Source organism: Diceros bicornis, chromosome 31 (genome assembly GCF_020826845.1).
Source record: "Diceros bicornis minor isolate mBicDic1 chromosome 31, mDicBic1.mat.cur, whole genome shotgun sequence".
Classification (NCBI taxonomy): domain Eukaryota; kingdom Metazoa; phylum Chordata; class Mammalia; order Perissodactyla; family Rhinocerotidae; genus Diceros; species Diceros bicornis.
The window spans coordinates 15,434,429-15,459,346 of record NC_080770.1 but is presented as its reverse complement, the minus strand read 5'-3'; the positions used below and the strand labels follow the sequence as shown (position 1 = coordinate 15,459,346).

At 37.7% G+C, this 24,918-nt stretch overlaps 1 protein-coding gene and 1 pseudogene across 1 annotated transcript; both read left to right on the top strand.

Annotated features, from left to right (window-relative positions):
- The first annotated feature begins 1,777 nt into the window (after positions 1–1,777).
- LOC131395576 (olfactory receptor 5B12-like) lies at positions 1,778–2,759 on the top strand. The gene has a single exon (XM_058527432.1). It carries the CDS (start codon positions 1,781–1,783, stop codon positions 2,723–2,725), a length of 945 nt encoding a protein of 314 aa, XP_058383415.1. The 5' UTR covers positions 1,778–1,780; the 3' UTR covers positions 2,726–2,759.
- A 12,891-nt stretch (positions 2,760–15,650) lies between these two features.
- On the top strand, positions 15,651–16,605 carry LOC131395328 (olfactory receptor 10Q1-like; annotated as a pseudogene).
- The last annotated feature ends 8,313 nt before the right edge of the window (positions 16,606–24,918 follow it).

Here is a 24,918-nt window from a genome sequence, read left to right as displayed (position 1 = left end):
CATGCTTTTACCCATGAAGTTTCTTCTGCCTGTTATAACAGTAGTAGTAGTTGTAATAGTAATAGTAATAGCAGTAGTAATAGCAGTAGTAGTAGTAATAGCTTAAAGTTCTTCAGTACTTGCTGTGTAATTGACATTATTTAAGTGTTTTGCATGATTTAAGTTATTCTGCTTATCTACCTTAAAAGTTGAAAGCTGTTTTTCCTACTTGAAAGATGAGGAAGCTGAAATATAGGGAAGTTTGTTAACTTGAGACACTCTTTTGAGAAGGGTGCTTAATATGGATTTTAGACCATACTGCCTGGGTTTAAATCCCATTTCTACCACTAGACTTGTTACTCGGGCGAATAACTTACCTCTTCAAACATCAGTTCCATTTGAAGTAAAATGGGGGTAATAATAGTACCTGCCTCACAGAATTGCTAAATGTACTATGGGAGTTAATATATGTGAACAGCTTAGAACAGTTTACTGACACACAGTAAGAACTATGTGTTTGCTATTATAATAACTAACAACCATTATTATTATTTCTTTAGTCTCCAAGCCACAACTCATGTGTTATCATCTCCAGGAAGCCTTCCTGAGTTCCTGAGTTGGGCTAACCACACATCCTTTCTACTTTCAAAGAGCCCTAGGCATACCTCTACTTTAGAAATACACTATGATTAACATATCTTTTGGATATAGGTCTCTCCCACTAGGCTAAAGACAAGGGCTATATCACATCCTTAAGTATTGTTAATCCAGGAAAAATGAATGTGACAAGATTCCAGAGTCAGGAGTGTCTCTTGGATTAAGAAAGCCTCTCATAGTATAACCACAGCAGCCACAATAACCTGTCAGCTGAGCTACCAATGGAGGTGAGCACAACCAGATAGATGATGTAATGTGGCAGGAGTTCTATGGCTTGGTTGAGGGCACAGAGTCTCTAGGTGAGAAAAAAACCATCTCTTCCACCTCTCCTCCCCACAAATAAAGCAAATGTATAGATGATGGTGCAAAACGGAAAACATCAGCCAATGAGAAGAAAATAACGACTGATATGAAGAGAAAACTACTAAAGTTTTCTTCAAGCTTTTAAGAAACTATTCCTTTAGTTTCAGAGTCACTGAAAGATGCCAAAACATCCCTTAGAAGGTGCCAGATATCATGAAGTTCCTTTGGGCCCAATGGTTGAAGTGGAACCCCTAATTAAGGGCCCTCATGAATTAGAAAGAAAAGTGTGGCTGTCCCTAAGTAAGGCATCAAATCACTGTATGTCTTCAGCTAGTATGAGCAAGTTGGTGAGGGGTCCCTCAGAGATGGCAAATGTATTTGATGGGGCTTGTCAGCATCATGTACCAACAACTGACAAAATGTTTCCTATATATTACTTTCTGTTGATTAAGCTTTCTATTTATATCATAGATAAGTGTGCTTGTAAGATAGGGCAAGCAGTGCAAAAGAGTCCTATTAATGTAACAGAGTATATCATGCAGTGAGCAAGCTGAAACATGCCCCAGAGTCATAATATGGTCCCCTTGTGGCAGCCATAGTCATCAAGGACATTCCAGTGTCCTCCCATACCATTCTAGATAAACGATCTCACTCAACCCACCCCTACCCACCATTCAGTCCAGCTTCTTGCATTAGAGCTCCTGCCCTTGACAGGAAGCAGATAAATGTGAGCAAGAGACCCTGTTCACACTTCAGTTCCTATAGTAGTGATCAAATAGCATTATCTTGTGTTTGTTATCTTCTCATAGGTGCTGCTCATGATGATTCCAAAGTTACTTTGATGGAGAACATTTCAGAGGTGACTGAATTCATTCTTGTGGGGTTGACAGATGCCCTAGAGATGCAGGTCCCTTTGTTTATAATCTTCACTCTCATTTACTTCATCACTCTAGTTGGGAACCTGGGGATGATCATGTTGATTCTGTTGGACTCTCGACTCCACACTCCCATGTACTTTTTTCTCAGTAACCTCTCCTTGGTGGACTGTGTATATGCCTCAGCTGTCACTCCTAAGGTAATGGTGGGGTTTCTCACAGGAGATAAGATCATTTCCTACAATGCATGTGCTGCCCAGATGTTCTTCTTTGCAGCCTTTGCCACTAGTGAAAGTTTCCTCCTGGCCTCCATGGCCTTTGACCGCCATGTGGCAGTGTGTAAACCCCTGCATTATACCACCACCATGACAAGTACTGTGTGTGCCTTACTGGTCACTGGCTCTTACATCTGTGGACTTCTGCAGTCTTCCATTCATGTTGCCTTTACTTTCCGCCTCTGCTTCTGTCATTCCAATGTTGTTAATCACTTTTTCTGTGACATTCCCCCACTGCTGGCTCTCTCTTGCTCTGATATCCACACAAATGAAATTGTGCTCTTCACATTGGCAGCATTTGGCATCTTTTTCCCTCTCTTGGTTATCTTGAACTCTTACTTGCTCATTTTTATTGCTATTCTGAGGATGCACACAACTGAGGGACAGAAGAAGGCCTTCTCCATCTGTGCATCCCATCTAACCACTGTTTCCATCTTCTATGGGACAACCATCTTCATGTACTTAGAGCCAAGTTCTAGTCATTCCATGGACACAGACAAAACGGCGTCTGTGTTCTACACTATGGTCATCCCCATGCTGAACCCTCTGGTCTACAGCCTGAGGAACAAAGAAGCCAAGAGTGCATTCAGAAAGGTAATTGGCAAAGCAAACTCTTCGTTGGGCTTAGCCTACTAATTAGAAAAAGCTGGCAAACCATGTGAACTTTCTGGTGGGCTTCCAATATCTATAAATATTTTTTGAATTTTAATTCTTTCTTGTTTTAATTTCTTTGAGCAGTTTCATCTCAAATGAGACAGGTTCTGTTTGTGCTTTGGGAATATGACTGGGTAGAAGAAATTTGAGATGTCTTTTTTCAGAAATAGAATGTTACTTCTATCTTAAGATCAAGATTATAATCCAAAATACTATAGAATCCCAGACTACATCACTCTATTGGTCTAAAGTGCTTTGAAGGTAAACCTAATAAGTGCATCACACCAAAATTACATTTTCAATTACTAGAATTCTATAGAATTCCATGATTCCTGTACATAGCATAGAGGAATGGTTCTCAGACATTCTTCCTCCTAAAACTGACCTTGAAAGACTGCTGAAATATAGAATTGGAGTGTCTAATTCCATATAATCTGATTTAGTATATCTCTGAGGGAGCCCAGAAATCTGCGGAATTATCCCTTATTAGCTACATGTACCTGGATCTTGATCTTAAATAGCAAGAATGTCAGTAGTTATTTTGGATAATGATGGATACCATATAAGCTAAATCTTTTGGTTTCTGAAATTCAGAGAGAAAAATACAGTTCAGTATGTGAAAAATATATCCATACCTATTCCTTGCCTGAGTTCCGATAGATAAAGTTCATATAGGAGAGTCTGGATAGGGAGGACAGCCTGCATTCTTAACAAGCTTCCCCTAGATTTTAGACGAGGTTGGTGTGCAGATCACACTGTGGGAACTGTTTCCCTAGAGCACTGGTTCAAAAGCATCATTACCAAACCAACAACATCAGCATCACTTGGAATTTTTTATAAATGCCAATTATAGGAAGCCCACCACACATCTACAGAATCAGAAATTCTAGGAGTGCAGCCAAGCTATCCGTGTTTGAATAAGCCCTCCTGGTGATTCTAAAGCATGCTCAGGTTTGAATCCCCTGGACTCAATCAACCTGGAAACTCTAGCCTAGACCAGTAGTTCTCAATCTCAGCTGCACGTTACAATAATCTGCAGGAGATTTTTAAAATATTGCTGCCTGGATCTCACCTCCAGAGAATATAAATTAATAGGAGATAAGACTTTGGCACTAGGGGATTGTAAAATACAGTTACTTCCCCAGAGCCTGATACATAGAAGAGATTGAGACAAAAACAGTTAGTATTCATTTAGCGTCTAGTGTCTGCCCAGTTATTGGCGTATGCTATCTCAGACAGGTCCCACACTAACTCTGAGAGGATCAACCACATAGAGAGCAGGAAATGGAGGCTCAGACATGGGCAGATGGTGGCAAAGTGAGAATTTTGAACCCAAGCCTGCAGGACTCCAAAGCACATCCTTTCCAGTTTAGTTCAGCTAACAATTGTTTAACACCATGATGTACTGTAGTGGGCATAAAGGATATTAATATGAAATAAGTTCTCTTTTATTAAGTGCCACTAATCTTTTCAGTATAGCACAATTATCTTTGTAACTAAAGCTTTAGAAAGACTGAAAGAGAGACAAAAAAGTCAGAATGATGTTGACCTTTTTAAATATTGAAATTGTTGGAGTCTCCTTCAGTGTTGATATTCTGAAGACTCTCCAAACCCCCATCACTTGTCACAGCTCTAAGTAGAAGCACATTAAACAACATATGTTTTTGTGATCCTTGGAGGTATATAAAGGGGATTGGAGCCCTTGTCTTCTGTCCATACATTGCTACGACTTACAATGAAACCCTTCTTATCTGGGAAGACCTGTCATCCCTGTTTTCGAGAACTTTTATGCTACATACTGAGAAACATCACATGGATAAAGAAGCTTAGCTGGAAAATGTGCATGCTCCAGTGAACATCCACTTTTAGGATGGTTGAAGACCACACACCTTAAAGTCTGATGTGCTCACCTTCACCAAACCCCAAATGTCCATGGCTCCATGAGAAGAGATAGGAAAAGAACAGTAAATGATGTATATGTGCCTGGAAAGTCTCCAGGCCCTGACATTTTAAGTCCTGGTAGGTTGGTGTGGGGTATTAGTCACATAGTTGTGGCACATACAGCAGGGAAGTTTAGACACAATTTAACCACATCTAACATCCGGTGTTGGATGGCAATTAAATAATGTAACGATTCATCCACCTCCTGTCAAATGTGCTTCTGTAACTTTTTAATAAAAATGAATAATGAATTTATACAACTAAAAGTGTCTGTGCAGATTATTTCTGGGAATGGATGCTGCTATAGACTAAATGTTTGTGCGCTCCCTAATTTCATATGTTAAATTCTAAAGCCTAATGTGATGGTAGTAGGATGTGGGCTCTTTGCCACGAGGCAAATTCAATATCTGGTAAATGGGATTAGGGATCTTGTAAAAGACATCCCAGATAGCTCCCTTGCCCCTTCCACTATGTGAGGTCCCAGCAAAAAGATGGCTGTCTATTTAGCAGGAAGTGGGCTCTCATCAGACACCGAACCTGCCAGCACCTTGATCTTGGATTTCCCAGTCTCCAGAACTGTGAGAAATAAACAATATAGATACCCGATCTATGATATTTTGTTATAGCAGCCCAAGTGAACTAAGACAGAAGCATCAGGAATAGCAGAATGAGCTCAAGCTTTCCTTCAAACTACTAATTTTGACTTTGATTCTAACAAGACATTGAATCCAGGATCAATAGTGAGAGGAAATCTTTTCAGATGGGTGCAGAGGAATGCAATAATATACTTGGTCACTCAGAGGAGTTCAATCAGGCCAAAATCTAGTTTTCTAAAAGTTAAAAAATGATCTCTGGAACTGGCATGTAATGGGAATTGTACACTCCTGAAGGCTGGTATTAGCTCATAAGTCAGCCCTCTCATTCTCTACCAGGCTTGTTTTTTTATAAGAATCATGAAATGCTTATTCAGTGAAAAATTAAATGAATGAATGAAGAAATGTGTGACTGGATGATTACATGAGTGAACAAATAAATGAGTGAATGAACTGAGATTGAATAAATGAGTCAGCATCAGGTTGAGTCCCTAATGGCTAACTGCAAGATTCAAGATCTGCTTATTCTATGTCCCCAAAGAGAGGACACTTCTCAGATCACCCCACCATGTCCTCTCATCTCTCATCCCATGGAAGTACAAACCATGTTCCTTTTCACTAACTGAAACCCATGCTTATATGTTAGGATAGAGACATCACACTTCCTGATTTCAATCTATATTACAAAGCTATAGTAATCAAAACAGTATGGTATTGGCATAAAAACAGAGACATAGATCAAATAAAAGTAAATATGTGAAAAGGAGTCAGTTTACCCTTAGAATTTATAAATGAGAAAATATATACATTAAAAAAAGAAAGAGCAAAGACCATAAGAGGAAAGAGTGGGAGCTAGGGAATCAGTTAGAAAAGGCTGCAGAAATTCAAGCCTGAATGAGAGCTGTAGAGGTGGAAGTATGAGACAGTCACATTCTGGATCCATTGGGAATGTGGAGCTGAAAGGATTTGCTGATGTTGTGGAAGTGGGGGTGGAAAAGAAAGGTGACTCAGGCAATGTGTTATCAAATCTACTTCAGAGGGGAGAAACAGCAAGAGGAGCAGATTAGTGAGGAAGATCAAGGGCTAACTTTGACATGTCAAATTAGAATTTGACATGGAGATTGGAGGAGGCAGGTGACATGCAGTTCTAAAGTTCAGGAGACAGGTTTGGGACAGAGCTACACATTTGGGAATTGTTAGTATATAATAGTGTTCACATCGATATACTCTTGCTTTCTATCTTATCTCAATGGCTGCTCCTTCTCATTTACTTCACCCTCAATATCTTCCCAAACCTTAAATGTTGGAATGGCCCACAAGATTTTGACCTCCTCTCTGCTCTACCACCACTCACTTCCTAGGGACTTCGCCTAATGTCATGGTTTGAAATTTATCATATTATTTATGAGTGCTTGCCTTGTCGTAAATACTGCACACTATGGGCTACTTTTACATAAATTACTGACCACAGATAGGTTTCACACTGCTAAACAAGAAAATTTTGTCTTTACAATTGCTGATGAACATAATTATGTTATTTTAAAAGTGTGATGGATATTCTAGTATATTGAAGAAACTGGTTCTATGAATGATGAGAAAAGAGAACGTGTTCTTAACCTCTATACACACTTGATTCACATATGAGTCATCTATATTATTGCTAAGACAGAGAAAGAACTTTTTTTTTCTTTTGTGGTGAAGAAGATTCGTCCTGAGCTAATGTCTGTTACCAATCTTCCTCTTTTTTTGCCTGAGGGTGATGAGTCCTGAGCTAACATCTATGCCAAAGAGGAAGACTCTCTTGATTGACCATTGCAGCAAAAATATTCAAGTTCATGTGTGTTTTTTTAAATTTGTATCCCAATACAGAAAAACCTCTGATAACACTGACTTAGATGGAAGATTTGCAAGGAGTTACTGGATTAAATGGAGAGGTTGAAAATGGAAATTCTGTTAGCAGAATCAGGAGGAAAATGGTACATGAAATTGAAAGGACGTAACTAAGGAGGGGAAAATAGAACAATCTGGTTGGGTGAGAGTTAAAATTATAGTTATCATCACAGAAATTAGTAGGAATGAGTCAGGGTTTAGCAGAGAGAAATATAAATATGATTGATAGGGGAGATGAGGAAGCTAAAAGTGATGGATGGGGTACAATTCTTTGATATGTTTTCTATTTCTTGGGAGATAAGCAGAAATCATAGAGTTTTGAGGTTAGAAGGGACCATGACCATCATCTAGTCCAACCACTCAGAATATAGATTAGGAAACATAAATATTAAAATCTTCAAAATTTACCTAAGGTAATATACCATTTAAGTGGCAAAGCTCAACCTAAAATTCACATTCCGAATTGCCCAGGCTAGGATCATTTTAATGCACTCTACACATTCTGTGAGTCCTGAGCTGGCATGAACATTTCTCATCGATTGGACTTGCTGGAACACCCATCCATCAGTTCCTATTGGATATAGATATGAATGAGGACACCATCTTGTGGTCCCCAGAAAGCAGTTGTCTGTGATCATCATGTGAAAAGTTTCCTATTAACTTTGGCACAGTTGATCAACCCAGGAAATTTCCTCCAAATATTTTTTTAGTTGGATTTGGTTTGAGAAAAGCCACTGGGGAAATTCCTCCTCTCTGGGACCCATTATTTTAAGATATGCTATAGGGCACTAAATGACTTGCTAAATCAGGCAAGACTGGCCTCTGAGTAAAGAGAAGACTTCAGAAGAGGAGCCTGGTCCTCCCATGCAGAATTCTGGCTTAGGATAATTCCATAGTATCCTTACTTTCCTTGTGTGTTTATCTTGCCCTATCCCAAGGATGGGTTTCTAGAACATGAGTCTTTTCCTTAACACCAGCACACTCTTTCCCATCTACATCTAGATATTATGAGGACATCACCTATTGGTCACTTTTCATTTCTAGGGGAGTCTGCACATCTGGAGTGCATGTATCATTATTCCATTTCATCCTTAAAGAACAGGATAATAGGGTCAGAAAGCATTCTGGGAGAGCTCTTTCAATCACCTATGGTGGGAATTTTTAGCATTTCAGCAAAACAAAAATTTTGCCTTTAAGAATTTTCTTTGATGGCTCATGGAATGAAGTGAAGTGCAAAGAGGTAAGGAAACATCTTCAGAGACTTTACTTTTTAAAAACGAATTCACTGTTCTTTTTCCTAATTGATCTTAAATTACTGTGTATAATACTTTAGAGCACAGGTAGTCAAACTAGACCTATAGTCCAAATTCAGCCTTTTTTTGTGCAACCCTTGAGCTAAGAATGTGTTTAATACTTTAAGAGAAAAGAATGAAAGACAGAGAGAGAGAGAGGGAGGAGGGGGGTTGGTAGAGAGGAAGACACAATATACAAGGAGCCAAAGTGGTCTACAATGCCTAAAATGTTTACTATCTGGTGCTTTATAGAAAAAGTTTTCTAATTCTTACTTTAGAGTGCAGGGAGAATTTTCAGGTACATGCAAGAAGGGTTGAATAAATCAAATGACTTATTAGATTGGGTAGAATTATCCATACTCCGCAGATGAAGAAAATGCGCTTAGATGTGGCTTGTCAACAACATATAACTAGGAAGTAGCAAAACCAGGTCCCAAACTTAGATCTTTCTTTTCTAGACCCAAAATGCTTGGGCTTGAATCACGACTCCACCACTGATTAGCTGTTTAATCTCAGACTAGTTACTTAATCTTTTGGGATCTCAGTTCTTTATCTGTGAAATATGCAGAAAATATTACCTGCCCCATGGGGTAGTTGTGAGGTGCAACTGAATTAATACATGTGGAGAGCTTAGAAGAGTGTCTGCACATTATGACATAAGCCATTATTACTATATTTGAATAAGCTTTCCAAGGCACCTAAAGAGGCTTTCATGAAACACTAGAGTTTCATGAAAAGTTTTGGAAAGTTAAATTTATACATATTTCTTCACATCAGGATTCTCAGAGTCCTTTAATGCTTATCTCCATTGTGGATCAAAAAGAGAGAGAATAATTAGTGTTTTCCAAATGTGCTTGACTATGTATACATATATCTATGTAGCTGTTAATCTATTTATGGACACGTATCTATTTATGTATATATGTGTCTGTATACATATGTATATACATATATACATATATATTGTACATATGTACGAATACATATATATTGATATTTTGGCCATAAATATCTTTGCCTTAGACTTCTTTGCCACAAGCATTTTTGCCACAAACATTTTCACCACATATCCAATTGGACTTTGCCATAAAAGATAAAATAAAAAGTAAAAGAGACACATTAAAAAGAACACAATGAAATACGTGGTACATATCTGGACTACATTTAAATGTTCCAGGATCACATGCCCGGTCCTTATATTTCACCAAATCATTTAAGCCAGATTCTGCAGCAAATACCAAACTTCTGTGCACATCCTGTTCGCCACTATTTTTTTGTGTGTGTATGAGGAAGATCAGCCCTGAGCTAACATCCATGCTAATCCTCCTCTTTTTGCTGAGGAAGACTGGCTCTGAGCTAACATCTGTTGCCAATCCTCCTCCTTTTATTTCCCCATAGCCCCAATAGATAGTTGTATGTCATAGTTGCATATCCTTCTAGTTGCTGTATGTGGGACGCGGCCTCAACATGGCCCGAGAAGCGGTGTGTCGGTGCGTGCCCGGGATCTGAACCCGGGCCCCCCAGCAGTGGAGCGCGCTCACTTAACTGCTAAGCCACGGGGCCGGCCCTATTGTCCACTATTAAACAGCAAAAATTTTCACCATTTTCAAGAAACTTATACTCATCAGGAATCATGTAACCATTTCTTTTTGGAGGGGGATAATAGGAGGAGCTTGATTCTTCTTTTGCCTCCAACTTCTAATATTGTTCGATAAATTTGGCACAGACGGCATTAGAGAACAAGCTGTCGCATCTAAATTAGCTAAAGAATTGATAATTAATACTCTCGAAGACTGCTGTGAATGACTAGCTGTCTGTTTTATATTTGCCATAACTTGATAAACTTTTGGTTTTGACAAATAGGAGAGATGACTGTGCTCCCCAAACTGATATGTTATCATTCTTTAGTGTAATACGCAATCTGGCTTTACACTGTCTTATGTCACACTTCCAGTAAGTTTTATCAGCGTTTTTCTAGTTGAAAGCAAACTGTCAAACAAAACTCTCAACTAGTTATTTTACCTTTTTCAGCAAAATTGCCTTATGGCTGATTAGTCATGTGGCAAAAACGTTTGCTGTGAAAATGCTTGCAGCAAAGATGCTTATGGCGAAAGTACTCAGAACTCTACCTATCTATGTATCTATCTATGTATCTATGTATGTATCTATCTATCTATCATCTATCTATCTATTGATCTTTCTATCTGGGGGAGGAACATCTTGTGGCTTTAGTATTCTAAAATGATTATATTGGAAACCCTCACCTAGAAGAGTTTTTCCCAAATTCTGTTAAATTTCAGGTCTCCCTTAGATGCTTGAGGACAAGGGTCATTTTTTAAATAATTTTTTAATATTCTTCCCTGGAGCTGAGACTAAGATTTAAGCATATAGCAGGTGCTCAATAAGTGCTAGCTAGCTTCCTTGCTTGCTTGACAGTGGTTAGCCTCATGCAAGCATAACAGTCTTGTAACTGAGATATATTCACAGTTCTATAGTAGCTCACAGGAAAAGCACTTTATCCAGAGGTACAGAGAGGATGAAAATCAGGAATGCTTGCTGGATAATTGATCCCTGAGCTGAAACCTGTAGAAATTAGCTAAGGAGAAAAGAAGGAAAATTTATCCAGGCTGAGGGACTTTCCATGATTTCAGGAAAGATAAGATAATGTTCAAGGGATTGGAGGACTGGGAAGAGATGAGCCCCTCTGAAAAGCTAGCTACACTAAGTGAAATAAGCAAGTCACAAAGAGACAAATACTATAGATTTCACTTATACACAGTACAGAGAGTAGTTGAAATCACAGACACAGAAGGTAGAATGGTGGTTACCAGGGGCTGGAAGGAGGAGGAAATGGAGAGTTGTTTAACGGTATAGAGTTTCACTTTTGCAAGATGAAAAGAATTTGGAAATAATGTAGTGGTAGTTGCACAAAAACATGAATGTGCTTAATATCATTGAACTATATACTTAAAATGGTTAAAATGGTAAATTTTGTGTTATGTGTATTGTATAATAAAAAAGTTTAGGGGGAAAAAGAGCTAGGCACAACACGGGGCATTCTATGTATATTTCTGTCAACATTCACACAAACCCTGCAAGTTGTCAGCTATGGAAACTGAGATTTGCAGGTTTACTTATTAAGTAAATTTCTGAAGGCCAGAGAGCTGCCAGGTGGCAGAGCCAGGATTCAAACATAGATGGAAGGACCTTAAAGCCCGTGTGTTTTCTCATAGGAATGATTGACTCAGGAATTTCCTTCACAGTCAGTGCCTTTAGGGGGACAACATGGGGCAGTAGAGATTTTCTGAGGCTTCTCAAATCATGCTTCATAGGAGATTTCCTCCTTCTCCCGTAAGTATAGATCCAGACAGAGTTTGAGTATTTGTGTCAGACAATCCAACAGAATTGTTCCAGCTAACCTGTCTTTTCTGTGTAGGTCTTTGCAACATCTTGACTAAGTTGTAAAGCAGTCTATATAGATTCAAAGAGCAAAATCCAAGAACCAGAGAGCGTAGGGTAGACCCAACCTTCTAATGACTAATCTTGCTGAGTTGAGGTCTTAGTTTTGCCCTAAACTAATTCTAATTCCTTTATGATTTCTCTTTTTTAATACTGTAAACTTTTTGGCCATAAAAAATAAATTTCAGTATATGGTAACTCAGGAAATTAATGTCAAAATGAATATCAGTCCATCATTCCATACTGCAGTTATTTGAAAAATAGTAAGCGTTAACATTTAGTGAATGTTTATTGGGGCAGGCGCTATCCTAAGTGCCTTTATTTATTTTCACTATATCATCACAGAAACCCTATAGAGAAAGTGCATTTATTATCATTCTTACATTATAGATGAGGAAATTGAGGCATAGAGATTTTATGTAAAGTGTCCAAGATAACTTTGAACTCGAGCAGTCTGATGGCAGAAAACATGCTCTTAACCACTCTGCTATGCTGCCATGACTTTACCAAGTATTGAAGACTCAGATATCCATGAGTATTTTCTGTTTTATTGAATTGTCTCTCCATTCCTGCACTTATTTTTGAATTGGTATAATTTTAATATATTATATATTTATGATATTATAATTTATGCTACAATTTAATATTTAATGTAAGCCTCACCCTTGCTCTTTTTTGAACATCTATTCATTCTCACTTGATTATTCTTCCAAAAAAACTTTAAATCACATTATGAAATACACACACATGCACACACAAGCACACAAATATACACACTCAAATTTTCTTGGGATTTTTATCAGATTTGCACAAAAAATTTTTATCAGATTTGCAGAAATTAGATGCATTATTTTGAAGATATATAGCATTTTTAAAATATTAAGTTTTCCCATCCAAAGAAAAAACTAGAGCAATTGCCTTAAATTTGTCTTAAGATTATGTTACATCTATTGATATTTTATATTTATGTGGCTATTGGAATTAGAATGTTCTAAGCAGTTATTGTTGGTATGGATAAAAACTTTTATGTTTTGTGTAAAGTAAAAATCCTTTCATCCAAAGCGATTTGGGCCAGTGCTTGATAAGTTAATTGAAAAGGAATTTACAAGGAGGTTAATTTTAACATATATGTATTCCTTAAAATCTTAATTTAACTTGAAACATAGAACTGCACATTCACCCTCCCCCCAGCCTTCTGTTATATAACCAAGTCTTTTCTGGGTGTATGTTTTTGGTTGGCTGATTACTGCAAACTGAAGTGTTTCTTACATGAACCATACTCAAAAATCACTGTCTACGATCTGCGGTATCAGTCTTCAACATGGAATGAAAATGTAAAGACATTTGTGAAAAAAATGCATTCTATATCATCTTTTTATGATTTTTCCCTCAAACATATACAGCAGTTCTGCCCACCTTAGCGAATTCATTAGTAAATTATTATTTGTTTACAACTCACTTTTATGAAATATTTCAAAAACATTAAAATTGATTTGCATTGAAAAAATCCTTTTTCACATTCATGGTTCAATATTTCATACGGTATTTTATTAACTTTAGCAATATCAAGTGTACTTGGCTTATTCACGGTTGGAAACAAATACAATTGGACTTGATAAGCAAAAACCTCCACTCGAGGAAGTATAAGTGCTCAGAGGTACAGGAAGTGAAGACTACTCGCCTAGAGTTCAGTGTGCTGTGGACACCCAACAGTATATTTTATCAAGAGGAAGGAGAACAAGGTGGTTAAGTACACATCTGTTAACTATTGGCCATCTTAAGAAACTTCCTTATTAGTTCTAACAACTTCTCAGTTGGCTGCCTTGGGGTTTTCATAGACAATCAGGTGTCTGTCATGTTTTTCGGTTAAGTATTGTAGCTTTTTTTGGGGGGAGCCTGCCCCGTGGCTTGGCGGTTAAGTGTGAGCGCTCAGCTGCTAGCGGCTGGGGTTCGGATCCCGGGAGTGCACCGACGCCCTGCTTCTCTGGCTAATCTGAGGCCGCATCCCACATACAGCAACTAGACGAATGTGCAACTGTGACATACAACTGTCTACTATGGCTTTGGGGGAAAATAAATAAATAAATAAATAAAATCTTAAAAAAAAAAAAGGATTGTAGTTTTCTCCATATTTTAGAATTTCCAGAAAAATTTTGGATAAAAGGAGTGATAGTTTTTATATGACATTATATTTTTTGCCTCTTAAAAATATCTTTTTGTTTCCTAACTCAATCTGAACATCTTTGTATTTTAATAGGGGATATAGGCCCACTTATATTTATTGGCCTAATTGATATTTCATCCTGCTTCTGACAACGTTTTTTAAAATATTCTTGCTCAACACAATTTCTCACTCATTTTTGTTCTTTTTTTTTTTTGAACTATATAGCTTCATTCTTCCATTTTTCTCTTTAATGTTTAGGAAGGACATATTAAATATATTTATATCATATATATTTGGAAAAATACATTCTATTTTTGCTTAATACTAAAGCGATTAATATTAAATGTTAAAGAATATAAAAAGAACAAAATTTTATCTAATTATCCACATCTAAATAATAATGTGGTTTATACTGAATCATTTTTTATGTACTTTGAGGAAATTAGCCCAATTTTACCTCTCTCTCTTTTCTCTTATCGTATTTTTATATCAGTTGAGATTTACATCTGATTACTATTAAAAGTTCTTTTTCATAAAGAATCTTTTCAAGAATTATATTTAAAACTTCTGTTCTTCATAAAACAGTATTTGAAATAATCATTTACACATAACTGTGTCTTACTATGTTTTAATTCTCACGACTTTTCTTTTATATCACAAAATACTCAACAGTTAATTTTTATTTTGATGGCTTTTTTAACACACTAGATTATTTGAGTTATTGAGTTATTGTTTCAGCATGACGTAGACAACACAATTTCAGAGCCTTTGCAAATCTGAAAAATTCTTTTTGATGTTATTATACATAGATGGCAACTTGATTGGGGCATAAGATCTCTTAATCAGAATGTATTTTCCTTAAAACATTTTGGATAGTGATCCATCATCTCCTGAATTTTTGTATCATAAAAAGTATATTTTAGATATAAATCTGCCAGAAAGTGGTGACTTCATAGAAAGTGGTTAGTAGTTCTTTTTATTTTCCCCCTTCTATGGAATTTCTAGTTTCCTCATCATCTTTCTTTACCTCCGCTAGCTCCACTCTTGTTTCTGCCTACCATGCATCCAGTGCTTTTACCGGTCAGTATACTTGAACTCTAAAGTTTGGATTGACAGTAGAAGTCTTACAGAAAATACTCTAATAATAGAAAATATACAAGTGGCATATGTCAGGATAACATTGGGATAAAGCTGTGTTCACAGCCCTCTAGGAGAGCACAACATCCAGATTAATATGAGGAATTCCATCATTCAAAGTTTCATCTGTAAAATAAATGTTTACAGTTATATAACTATGAATCCTTTTTCAAAGCAAAGAACTAGCACATATGAACTTATATTTACAGGCTGACATTTAAAGACTTTTTAGAAATCTGTTTCTGTGATTTAAGGAACATAAGAATTATAAGGACAATTATTCCATATCTTATATTGCTTATTAGAATCTCGATGACAATTAGGTAATTGCCACATTAGAAACAAAACTTACAATTCTTTATTTTCTTTAGGCAATAAAGTGATTGAGCAAAGGAAGGTTCAGCCCTTTCTGTTCTTCTTTTGCAGGAGACATGTTTGCTGGGAGCCCTGACCTCAACCAATCCAGCCCCACTGAATTTGTGTTCTGTGTGTTCACAGCTATCCCTGAATTCCAGGTCCTCCTCTTCCTCCTCTTCCTCCTTCTCTACTTGATGATCCTTTGTGGCAACACAGCCATCATCTGGGTGGTGTGCACACACAGCTTCCTCCGTACCCCAATGTACTTCTTCCTCTCCAATTTGTCGTTTGTAGAGATCAGCTACACCACCGTTGTGGTGCCTTTGATGCTTTCTAACATTTTGGGGGCCAGGAAGCCCATTCCATTGGCGGGCTGTGGGGCCCAAATGTTCTTTTTTCTCACCCTTGGTGGTGCTGTTTTCTCTTGGCAATTATGGCGTACGATCGCTACGTGGCCATCTGCTACCCACTGCACTACACCCTCGTCATGACCCAGAAGCTGTGCGTCCAGATGGTGGTTTGTGCCCTGAGCCTGGCCCTCTTCCTTTCCCTGCAGCTCACATCCTTAATCTTCACCCTGCCCTTCTGCGAGCACCACCGCGAAATCAACCACTTCCTCTGTGATGTGCCTCCGGTCCTGTGGCTGGCCTGCGCCACATCCGCGTGCAGCAGGCCGTCCTCTATGTCGTGAGAACCCTCGTTCTGACTGTCCCCTTCATTCTTATTTCTGTCTCCTATGTATTCATCACCTGTGCCATCCTGCGCATCCGTTCTGCTGAGGGCCGCCACCTGGCCTTCTCCACCTGCTCCTCCCACCTCACCGTGGTCTTGCTGCAGTACGGCTTCTGTGCCTTGGTCTACCTGTGTCCCCAGTCTAGCTCCTCGGTGGCTGAGGACCGCCAGTTTGCCCTCGTTTGCACCTTTGTCATCCCCTTACTCAACCCCCTGATTTACACTCTCAGGAACCAGGATGTCAAAGGTGCCCTGAAAAAGGCCTTCAGTAGCAAAGGAAGAGTGGAAGCTCTCTGAAGGTGTAGGGGGACCTGAAGTAGGTACCTGAGAGTGTGAAAACAGTGAAACTCTTACACATAAATGCTGGATTTATATTTTATTCCCTACTATTTGTACTTTTGTCAATTCTCTGTTCCTAATACATTTAGTTTGTACAGCTTGCTTTCATTTTTTTTAAACTTCTCTGATACTGTAAAACTCTAAAAGTGGACAGGGCACTGTAGGCAGTTTTTGTATATTTAGTCCCATATTGAAAGGTTCACATTTCTTCTGAAGCAACTTCATTATATTTGAAGCTTCCCTCCTAGTAGCAATGGTACTGATTCTTTGAACAGTGCCTCAGATTAAGAATGTTCCTAAGGATGTTTCACTTAACCTAATTATCCTTACTCTTGCATTTGAGTCAAAATATGACAAGTAACTCCTTGGTCAATTTACCTATTTCCCCTTATTAAATGTGTTTCCCGTGTAACAGGGGTTCCTGTGTGTTTATCTAATCTATGCTCTGATAGTCAATCCCAAAATGTAATGTAGGTCAAGAAAGGTGGAGCAGAGACTACCCTTGAGTTTATTTCCTCTAGGAATTAACATGCTTTGAGAGAAACAGCCAAATTCCCAACACTAAGATCCCTAAGCTGTGGGTAAAGAAGATTAGGTCATCAAGAGACATGGTCAAACTCTCTAGAGAGCATCCTCATAGGAGAGAGGATTAGGACACCCAACCTGGAGTGGAGGTAAAACTAAAGTCTTGAGGTGAGCAGCCTTTGTATGTAGACAGCTCATGATACAAAGAGTAGATTAATAAATTCTATTTGAAATAATTATTTCTTTAATGCTGCGTGTTCTAGGACAGTTTGCCTGTGGCTTCAAGTCCATTTCAATGTAAGGACATTTACCTCAGCACCGGGAAATGACCAGGCTGCGCACAATGGACAGACATTTCAAATTGTCATGAATTTTGTGGATTTTATCAGATGTATCTGAAGCAGATGAGAATGTTTGCATGATAATCTGTAATTCAAGTAGATACGTGGGAAAGGAGAGGGTGGCCACAGTTTGAGAAGCATCCCATGGCATCCCATTCATACCTCTTGAATAGAAGTCACTCTCTCCATCATTGCCAGATCAACTGATTTCTCAAGCGAAACTGTATATCTGAATTAAGTGCCTGCCTAAATGAGAAATGACTTCCTCTCCAAGCTAAACTTACTTTTTTTCCTTAAAACTAAGCAGTAAAGCAGAAATTCCCAAACTTCAAGGGACTTGGATACCAGATAAAAAGGTGTTTTGTTAATTTTTTATTCTTATCTTTAGCAACATCACATAATTTTCTAATTGCTGCCTTCTAACTGTGAAATAATTATTTTTCATATGTCCAAGAAGAGTTGGATATGCATTTTGGGAGGAAGCAGACACAAAGGGCTTTTCCAATAACTGGATGTCTACTTTAGAGAGGTGGCTTATTGCTCCATACATAAGCAGACCTGGGTCAGATGCAATTGATAATAATAACTCCAGTCATAACCCCATTATCTCATTTTGGTCATGTTTAACAAGCTGTTTGCTGTCCAGATTTCTCATGGGACTTCTGCAAGCATTACATCTGTTACAAATAATATTCTGACAAAAGTGAATACAGATTTCATGTGATGTACTCAAGCAAAATAGAAAACAGTAACAATGTATATCTACATTTTTTTCTGAAGAAAGTAAAAAAATCTAGGAACATATGGTGAGGAATGGGGTCTTTGGGTCCAGAAAGGGGAATTTAATCAAGGATTTTCCAGAACAACAAGTAATTAGATTTTTAAAAATAATTAGGTGGAGGAACACTGTTGGTAGGGAGGTGGACACACATATCTGCATGCAGGTTTGAAGCCAATTTAGAGCTTGGCATTAGAGCACACATAATTTTTAAATTGTGTGGGTTTATTAATTTATATAGAGTATTATTAATGTATATAGGAAGGATGAGCATATTCTATCACCTAGTTTCCAAAATAATAAATTCCAGTCCTCCAGACTTTAGAGAATCTATTATCAACATAACTCCTATTTTTTATTTTTTTTTTAAATTTATCAATTTAAATTATTATGAAACAAGACAAACTAGTATACTGAAATCAGGAATGGATTGCTTCCTCTCAAAAGATGCTGAAACAAAGACATTTTTCAAGCCCCAGTGTTCAAATGCCACCTTGGATCCAAGATTAATGACTTCATCCTTTTCATTCATTACACACATTATCACTCAGAGGTAATCTTTTGGGGCAGGAGGCATGCCACAGTCACCTCGGCATCCCTTCTTCACATTGTCCAGGGCCCTGAGCACAACATGGACTCGACAAATGCTGTCTTCATGTTAAAATGCAATAAAAACAGACAAAATCAGAACGACAATGTAAATATTTTTTCCCAGATAATTCAAGTGTGCCCTTTCCGGAAAACTGAAGTTTGTCTCTCAAAAACAATGATTTTTAATTTAATCATTTTTGAAATCATCTCCAAAATACACTGGAGGTGCCTGGCATGGCACATAGAAGAAAAATGTTGATGGGAGGCAGTCCGGTCTGCACATATCCACCCAAAACTGAGCCCCACACACGTTCGCACTCCCTGTGAGGTGTGTTGGTCAAAAGCCTGGCCTCACAGAAGTGGACAGGTAAGGCAGATTCTGGGGTTTCTCCTTCATCATAGTTTTGGAAACAAGTTTATAAAACATAAATGGCAGTAAAGGGGAAAGTAGTATATCATTTAAACTACAAAGGGAAAATTGAACACTGCTCTTAAAAATATGTTGAACATCTCCACGACATTTTAAAACAAAGCATCCATCTCCAAGTTTGATAGAAAAATACATGGTCATTGTAGAAAAGTCTGGGAAATATAGAAAAAGAAAAAGAAGAGAAACATTGGTCAGTAAACAGCTGTATTAGAAGGCATTAATGTTTTCTAGCCAAAACATCTGGTTTAATTCATGAAGTGTTATTATTCTCCAAGCAACTAAATCACTTGGCCAATGTTATTAAGTGCCTGCTGTGTTCCTGGTACTCTTCTGGGTATTGGGGATAAAAAGATGAACATGTAAAGTTTTGGAGGGAGACAGACAAATGCCAAGATAACAAAAATATTATATGATAATAAATATATATATATTATATATGTAATAAACTAAAGGTATATAATATAATATGTATATTCACGTATATATATAATACATATATACACATATGTGTGTATACATATATATATTTTATATATATATATATATATAAATACATGAAAGGTTTAGTGGTAATCATCACGCTTTTATATGGAAAGAGAATTTACTGACACTGAGTTCTGGTTAGAGAAATCCTAGCAGTCTTATACTATCAAATTCTTGTTATCTTCATAGGCAACATGGAAGCAGAGCATTTTCTGGGATTGAATTCCTGTCCACTCTCTTTGCACGTTGCTTTAATCTGGGTAATGATGCTGCCCATTCCACGTATCACAGAAATATTTTAGCAGAGTAGTGAAGTGGGGAAGCAGAACATATTGTAACTACGAACAAGTGATATCTCTTCAATATAAATGATTTTTCATCTGAATCATTTGTGAAATTCCAAAATATTAAATCTTTTCACCTTCACCCATAGTCTATACATGGATAAAGTCTTATTCTAGAGTTAAATGAAGGGACTTTAGGATATTCTTATACTGCTCAAAAGATGTCAGTATGGGAACTGAATCTGGCTCCTTGATGTGTTTTATTTAGCCAGCACAGTATTTTTTGTTATTGTTGATTTGCTTTTCATTTTTCCATGAACTTAACTGCTTTGGGGAAATCCATGTACCTTCAGGTCTACCATTATCCCCTTACCATCTACTTAAGTGTGCCTTCCTGGTATATTTGTTTATGTAGACTGCTTGTAACTTGAAGTCATCCGGATTTAGAACTACTCGTGTTCTTGCATCAACTTTAATAACTAATAAGGCAGTTCCGTATATTTATCGGCCTGATTTGGGACCAAAGTTCCAATGATCTGTCTCTCAGCTCAGGAAATGACAAAGGATCTATGTAAGTTAAATCTCAGTGGTATTATCTTTCTATCACAGCAAACTGTGAAGAAAGGCTTTTAACATTTTATTTTAATAGAAACTCATCATACAAAGTATCGTTTCAAATTACGCAGTCATTATGTGGTCTTAGAAATATATTGTTTCAAAATTCTCACTCTAATTAGTTTTAATCTTTAGAAAAAGGTTAAATCCTTAGTCTATTGAGTTATTGAAAGCGGTGTGACATTCTTTTAAAAAAAACAGACACATTCTCTACTCATTTCCTTTGAGGTCATAAAGAGTAACTAGGTTTTACTGTTAGTCAGAGGGTAGTTTTGGGTGAAATAAGAATTGAATTGGTCTTATTTTTGCCACTGAACTTTTGGACACCTCAAACAAACCAGGTACTTCTCTGGATCACAGTTTCTTCATGAAGGTCTCTGACAATAGGATTTCCAAGACACTGTCGTGAATGGATATGTCTAAATCTTAAGATTTTATTGTTTTAGACACACTGATTTTTCTCCAACTTTGAGTCCTTTACTAGCTGTATCACCTTTCCCCTCTGTTTAAACTGCTTTTTCTTCAGCATATGGTGTCCAACTTCTCACCTTTCATGTTTCACCCCTCAAAGAAGATGCTTTTGATGACCCTCTTCCCCTAGTCACTCTCTATCCCATTGATCTATTATATTTTTTTCATGGAATTTATCACTATCTAATTATATCTCATTTACTTATTTCACATGTTTATTGTCTGTTTCATTAGCTACAATGTAATCTCCATGAAAACAGGAATCTTATCTGTCTTATTATTCTTTGTACTTTCAGAACTTAGAGATGGGCACATAATATTACATAAATAATTTGTTAATCAATCAATTCATTAATGATGAATCAGACTCTAAATGGGTGAACACTAAGACTGTGTAATTATCACCTAGAGTAATGATCACATCTCAAAGAGAATATATCAGAATTTTGTTCCATTGTAAAACATCCAATAGACCAAGGGAAATGAGGGTAAGTGAATGCAATAAGGGTAAAGATTTTAAAAATTAACAAGTTTTAATATAAGTAATATCTGAACAGGGACAGGATCAAACCTATAAAATCTGTATGGTGTATTGAATGAATATGTATGCTTTCTCCAAATTCTGGAAGACCACAATAAGGGAGTTATTTAAAAAGTAACAGAGGAGAGTTAAATGTCTGCCTAGTGTTCCCCCTCAAATTGTTCCTTTATCCACAGCTAAGGTTACCAGAGCCCCCCTTTTTCAGATTTAGCATTTCTCTGACTCCAGTATTGCCAATATTTCCTCCTAATTGCATGGCAAATATAGATAATCAATCATCGCATATACATTTCCAGTCCAAGCCCTGTCCACAACACCTCTGCAAACAACTGCCCCTTAGCCTCCCTTGGGCTAGTGTGTGTACACTTGGGGTGTACTGACTTCTGGAGGAGGCCCATCCCAGCCATGCAAACTCAGAGTCCCAGGACCTTGGAATGTAGTTTTGAAGTTGGAAGTGAGATCGTTGCAGACTTGGAATGGGCATGTTCTCTTGACCCTAGGAGATCCTTCCCCCGTGAGAAGAAGCTTGCCACAGTAGATTTCTCTTTGCACATGCTTAAGAGCAGTCCTACTTGGTGACAACCTATTAAGTCTGTCTGATAATTACTCAACAGTCCTCCTGGATTTGGAATCTTGACTCAGCACCAGCACTGTAATAGCCATCCTCCTGCTTGATGGAAGTCATCTTAACATCAGCTGCCTGCCCATCTGGATTCCTGCATCTGTCCTGATCAACCTAATGTATTTTCTTTCTACCTGTTGGACTTCTACGCAGCAAGGACTCTGTATAATTGGCTTCTGCTTCAGTTTCCTTCTCTAGTCATCAATTCTTTACTGGAAATAGAGCCCTTGCCTTTATCATTGTTCCCCTAAAGGAACTCTAACACCTGCTTAGCACTTATCAGCCCCCTAATCTCTGAGAGAGGGAGTTGAAATCTGGTCTCCAATCTTGTCTAGTTGGAGTGCTGAAGAAAGAACTGGTTGGCCAGAACACGTGATTAGTTATCAGTGCTAATGCAGGAGAATGGTTCCCCTGTCTCTATCTCCACAGTCCACCATTAGCTCTCATCTTAATTACTATGAGTTCCTCTAATGGATCTTCTGCCTCCATATTTGATTCCTACGATTCATTCTCCCATCAAAATCTAACCTCCCATACTTAGAAGAGAATGGATGATTTCCCAAGAGTGTTATTTCCACAAGTCTCCCTTTATTCACCATATATCTCTCCATTTGTGTAGTCTACAGAATATTTGGCAAGAAATTGCTAAAGAAAAAATTTACTGAGCTCTTGTATTTCCAAGTATGGAGTACTTAGAAGTAATATCCAAGGAATGTCATGGTGGTCATCATCATCACCACCAACACCAGCATCTTTCTCAGATTAATAAGAACAAGAAAATGTCAACCTATTTCAGATCTTATTGAGGGGAAGTACTGTTCTTAGGGATATCATGATAAACCTTGGAATACCGTTTTTCTATCTTCAGAGATCAAAGTTCACATTACGAACTGTCTGAAAATGGGAAGTAACAAGTTTCCTCCAGAACAGCAATGAGTTTGGAGTATAGACACTTCACAAAGCAAGGACAAGAGGAACCTATTGATTAGAATAGTAACTTTCTCCTTTAGCACCAGTTCCTTAATGAGGTGACCATGAAAATGTGCCACTCAGATCTTCTGCTGCAGGGAGGATTGCCCAGATGCTGAGCTGAATCCACCACTGTATCTGTGCCAGGCCATAATGTCCACAGTCTACTCTCAGCCAATGATTGACTCTATTAGGGATACTAAGGTAAATATATTCCCACAAGATACAGAACTCGTATGGCTAGTGACTTTGGCTGAAGACACCCCATTGGCCTGGTTAAAACTCTCTTAGAGTATGACACTCTGCCTATCCAACCATCCTTCCTTCTCTTCCTCCTCTGTGAGGGTCAGATCTATATCACAGTTCGACATCTTTCCCTGCCTCCTCTGGTTTCCTCCTCCTTTTCTCTGATGGGCTTTTACCCCACAATCTCTTACACATCTAATCCTGTTTTGACATCTGCTTCTCAGAATATCTAGATCAATGCACTTAATAGCAAGGAACTGGAAGCTCATATCAGACCTTCTAATATGTCATATTATGTTGTCTGTATTTTCATTAGGCATAAGATAACTCTTCAGTAAAGTTTATAAGGTCTTATCATGGTGTGAATTCATTATTTTCTAGTTAGACATTTTCCCTCATAAAATTATTTGATAAAGAACCTCTTCAACTATGTACCACTGGGATCAAAGCTGTCCCAAAGTGTGAGCACATTCTATTTTGTTAGGGTCTGCTATTTTGCATTCATGTGTATGTGTGTATGTTTGTGTGTGTGTGTGTGTGTGTAGCATGCAAAATAAAGATACTTCTGGACAAATGGATGTCCTAATGGAGAAACGCTGAAGAGACACTCTCCTGGTATGACATATTTTATCCCATTTTAGTACATACATATTGTTATAGGCTGAATTGTGTCCCCTCAAAATCCATATGTTGAAGTCCTAACCCCTCAGTACTTCAGAATGTGACTGTATTTGCAGATAAGGTCTTTAAAGAGGTAATTAAATTAAAATGAGGTCATTAAAATGGGCCCTAATCCAATATGACTAGTGTTCTTATAAGAAAAATAGATGAGGACACAGATACACACAGAGGGGACATCATGTGTAGACACAGGGGGAAGATGGCCATCTACAAACCAAGGAGAGAGGCCTCAGAAGAAACCAACTCTGCCAACACCTTGATCTCAGACTTGTAGCCTCCAGAACTGTGAGAAATAAATATATGTTCTTAAGCCATCCAGCCTCTGGTACATGTTATGACAGCCCTAACAAACTAGTACCCTTATCTACCAAACACAAACTTACAGTACCACTCTCTGATTAGTGTAGCTTAGACAGGAAAAATGTTTTCATCACCTAGTATATAGAGTCATTATATATATTTTTTCACACGTACACATGTAGTAACATAATTCTCTCCCTCCTCTCTGATAAGTGACTTTTTCAATCATTCTATGCAATTTCTCATTCCATAATAAATTCTCTAGACATTTACTTGAAGTCAGGAAGTGGCAGTCTAAGATTTTAACCTCATGATTGCAGTATAATGCTATGCTTCATTCCTAGAGGTACCAGACCATAGAGAAAAATTAGTCAAGAGACTGGAAGGAAACCTG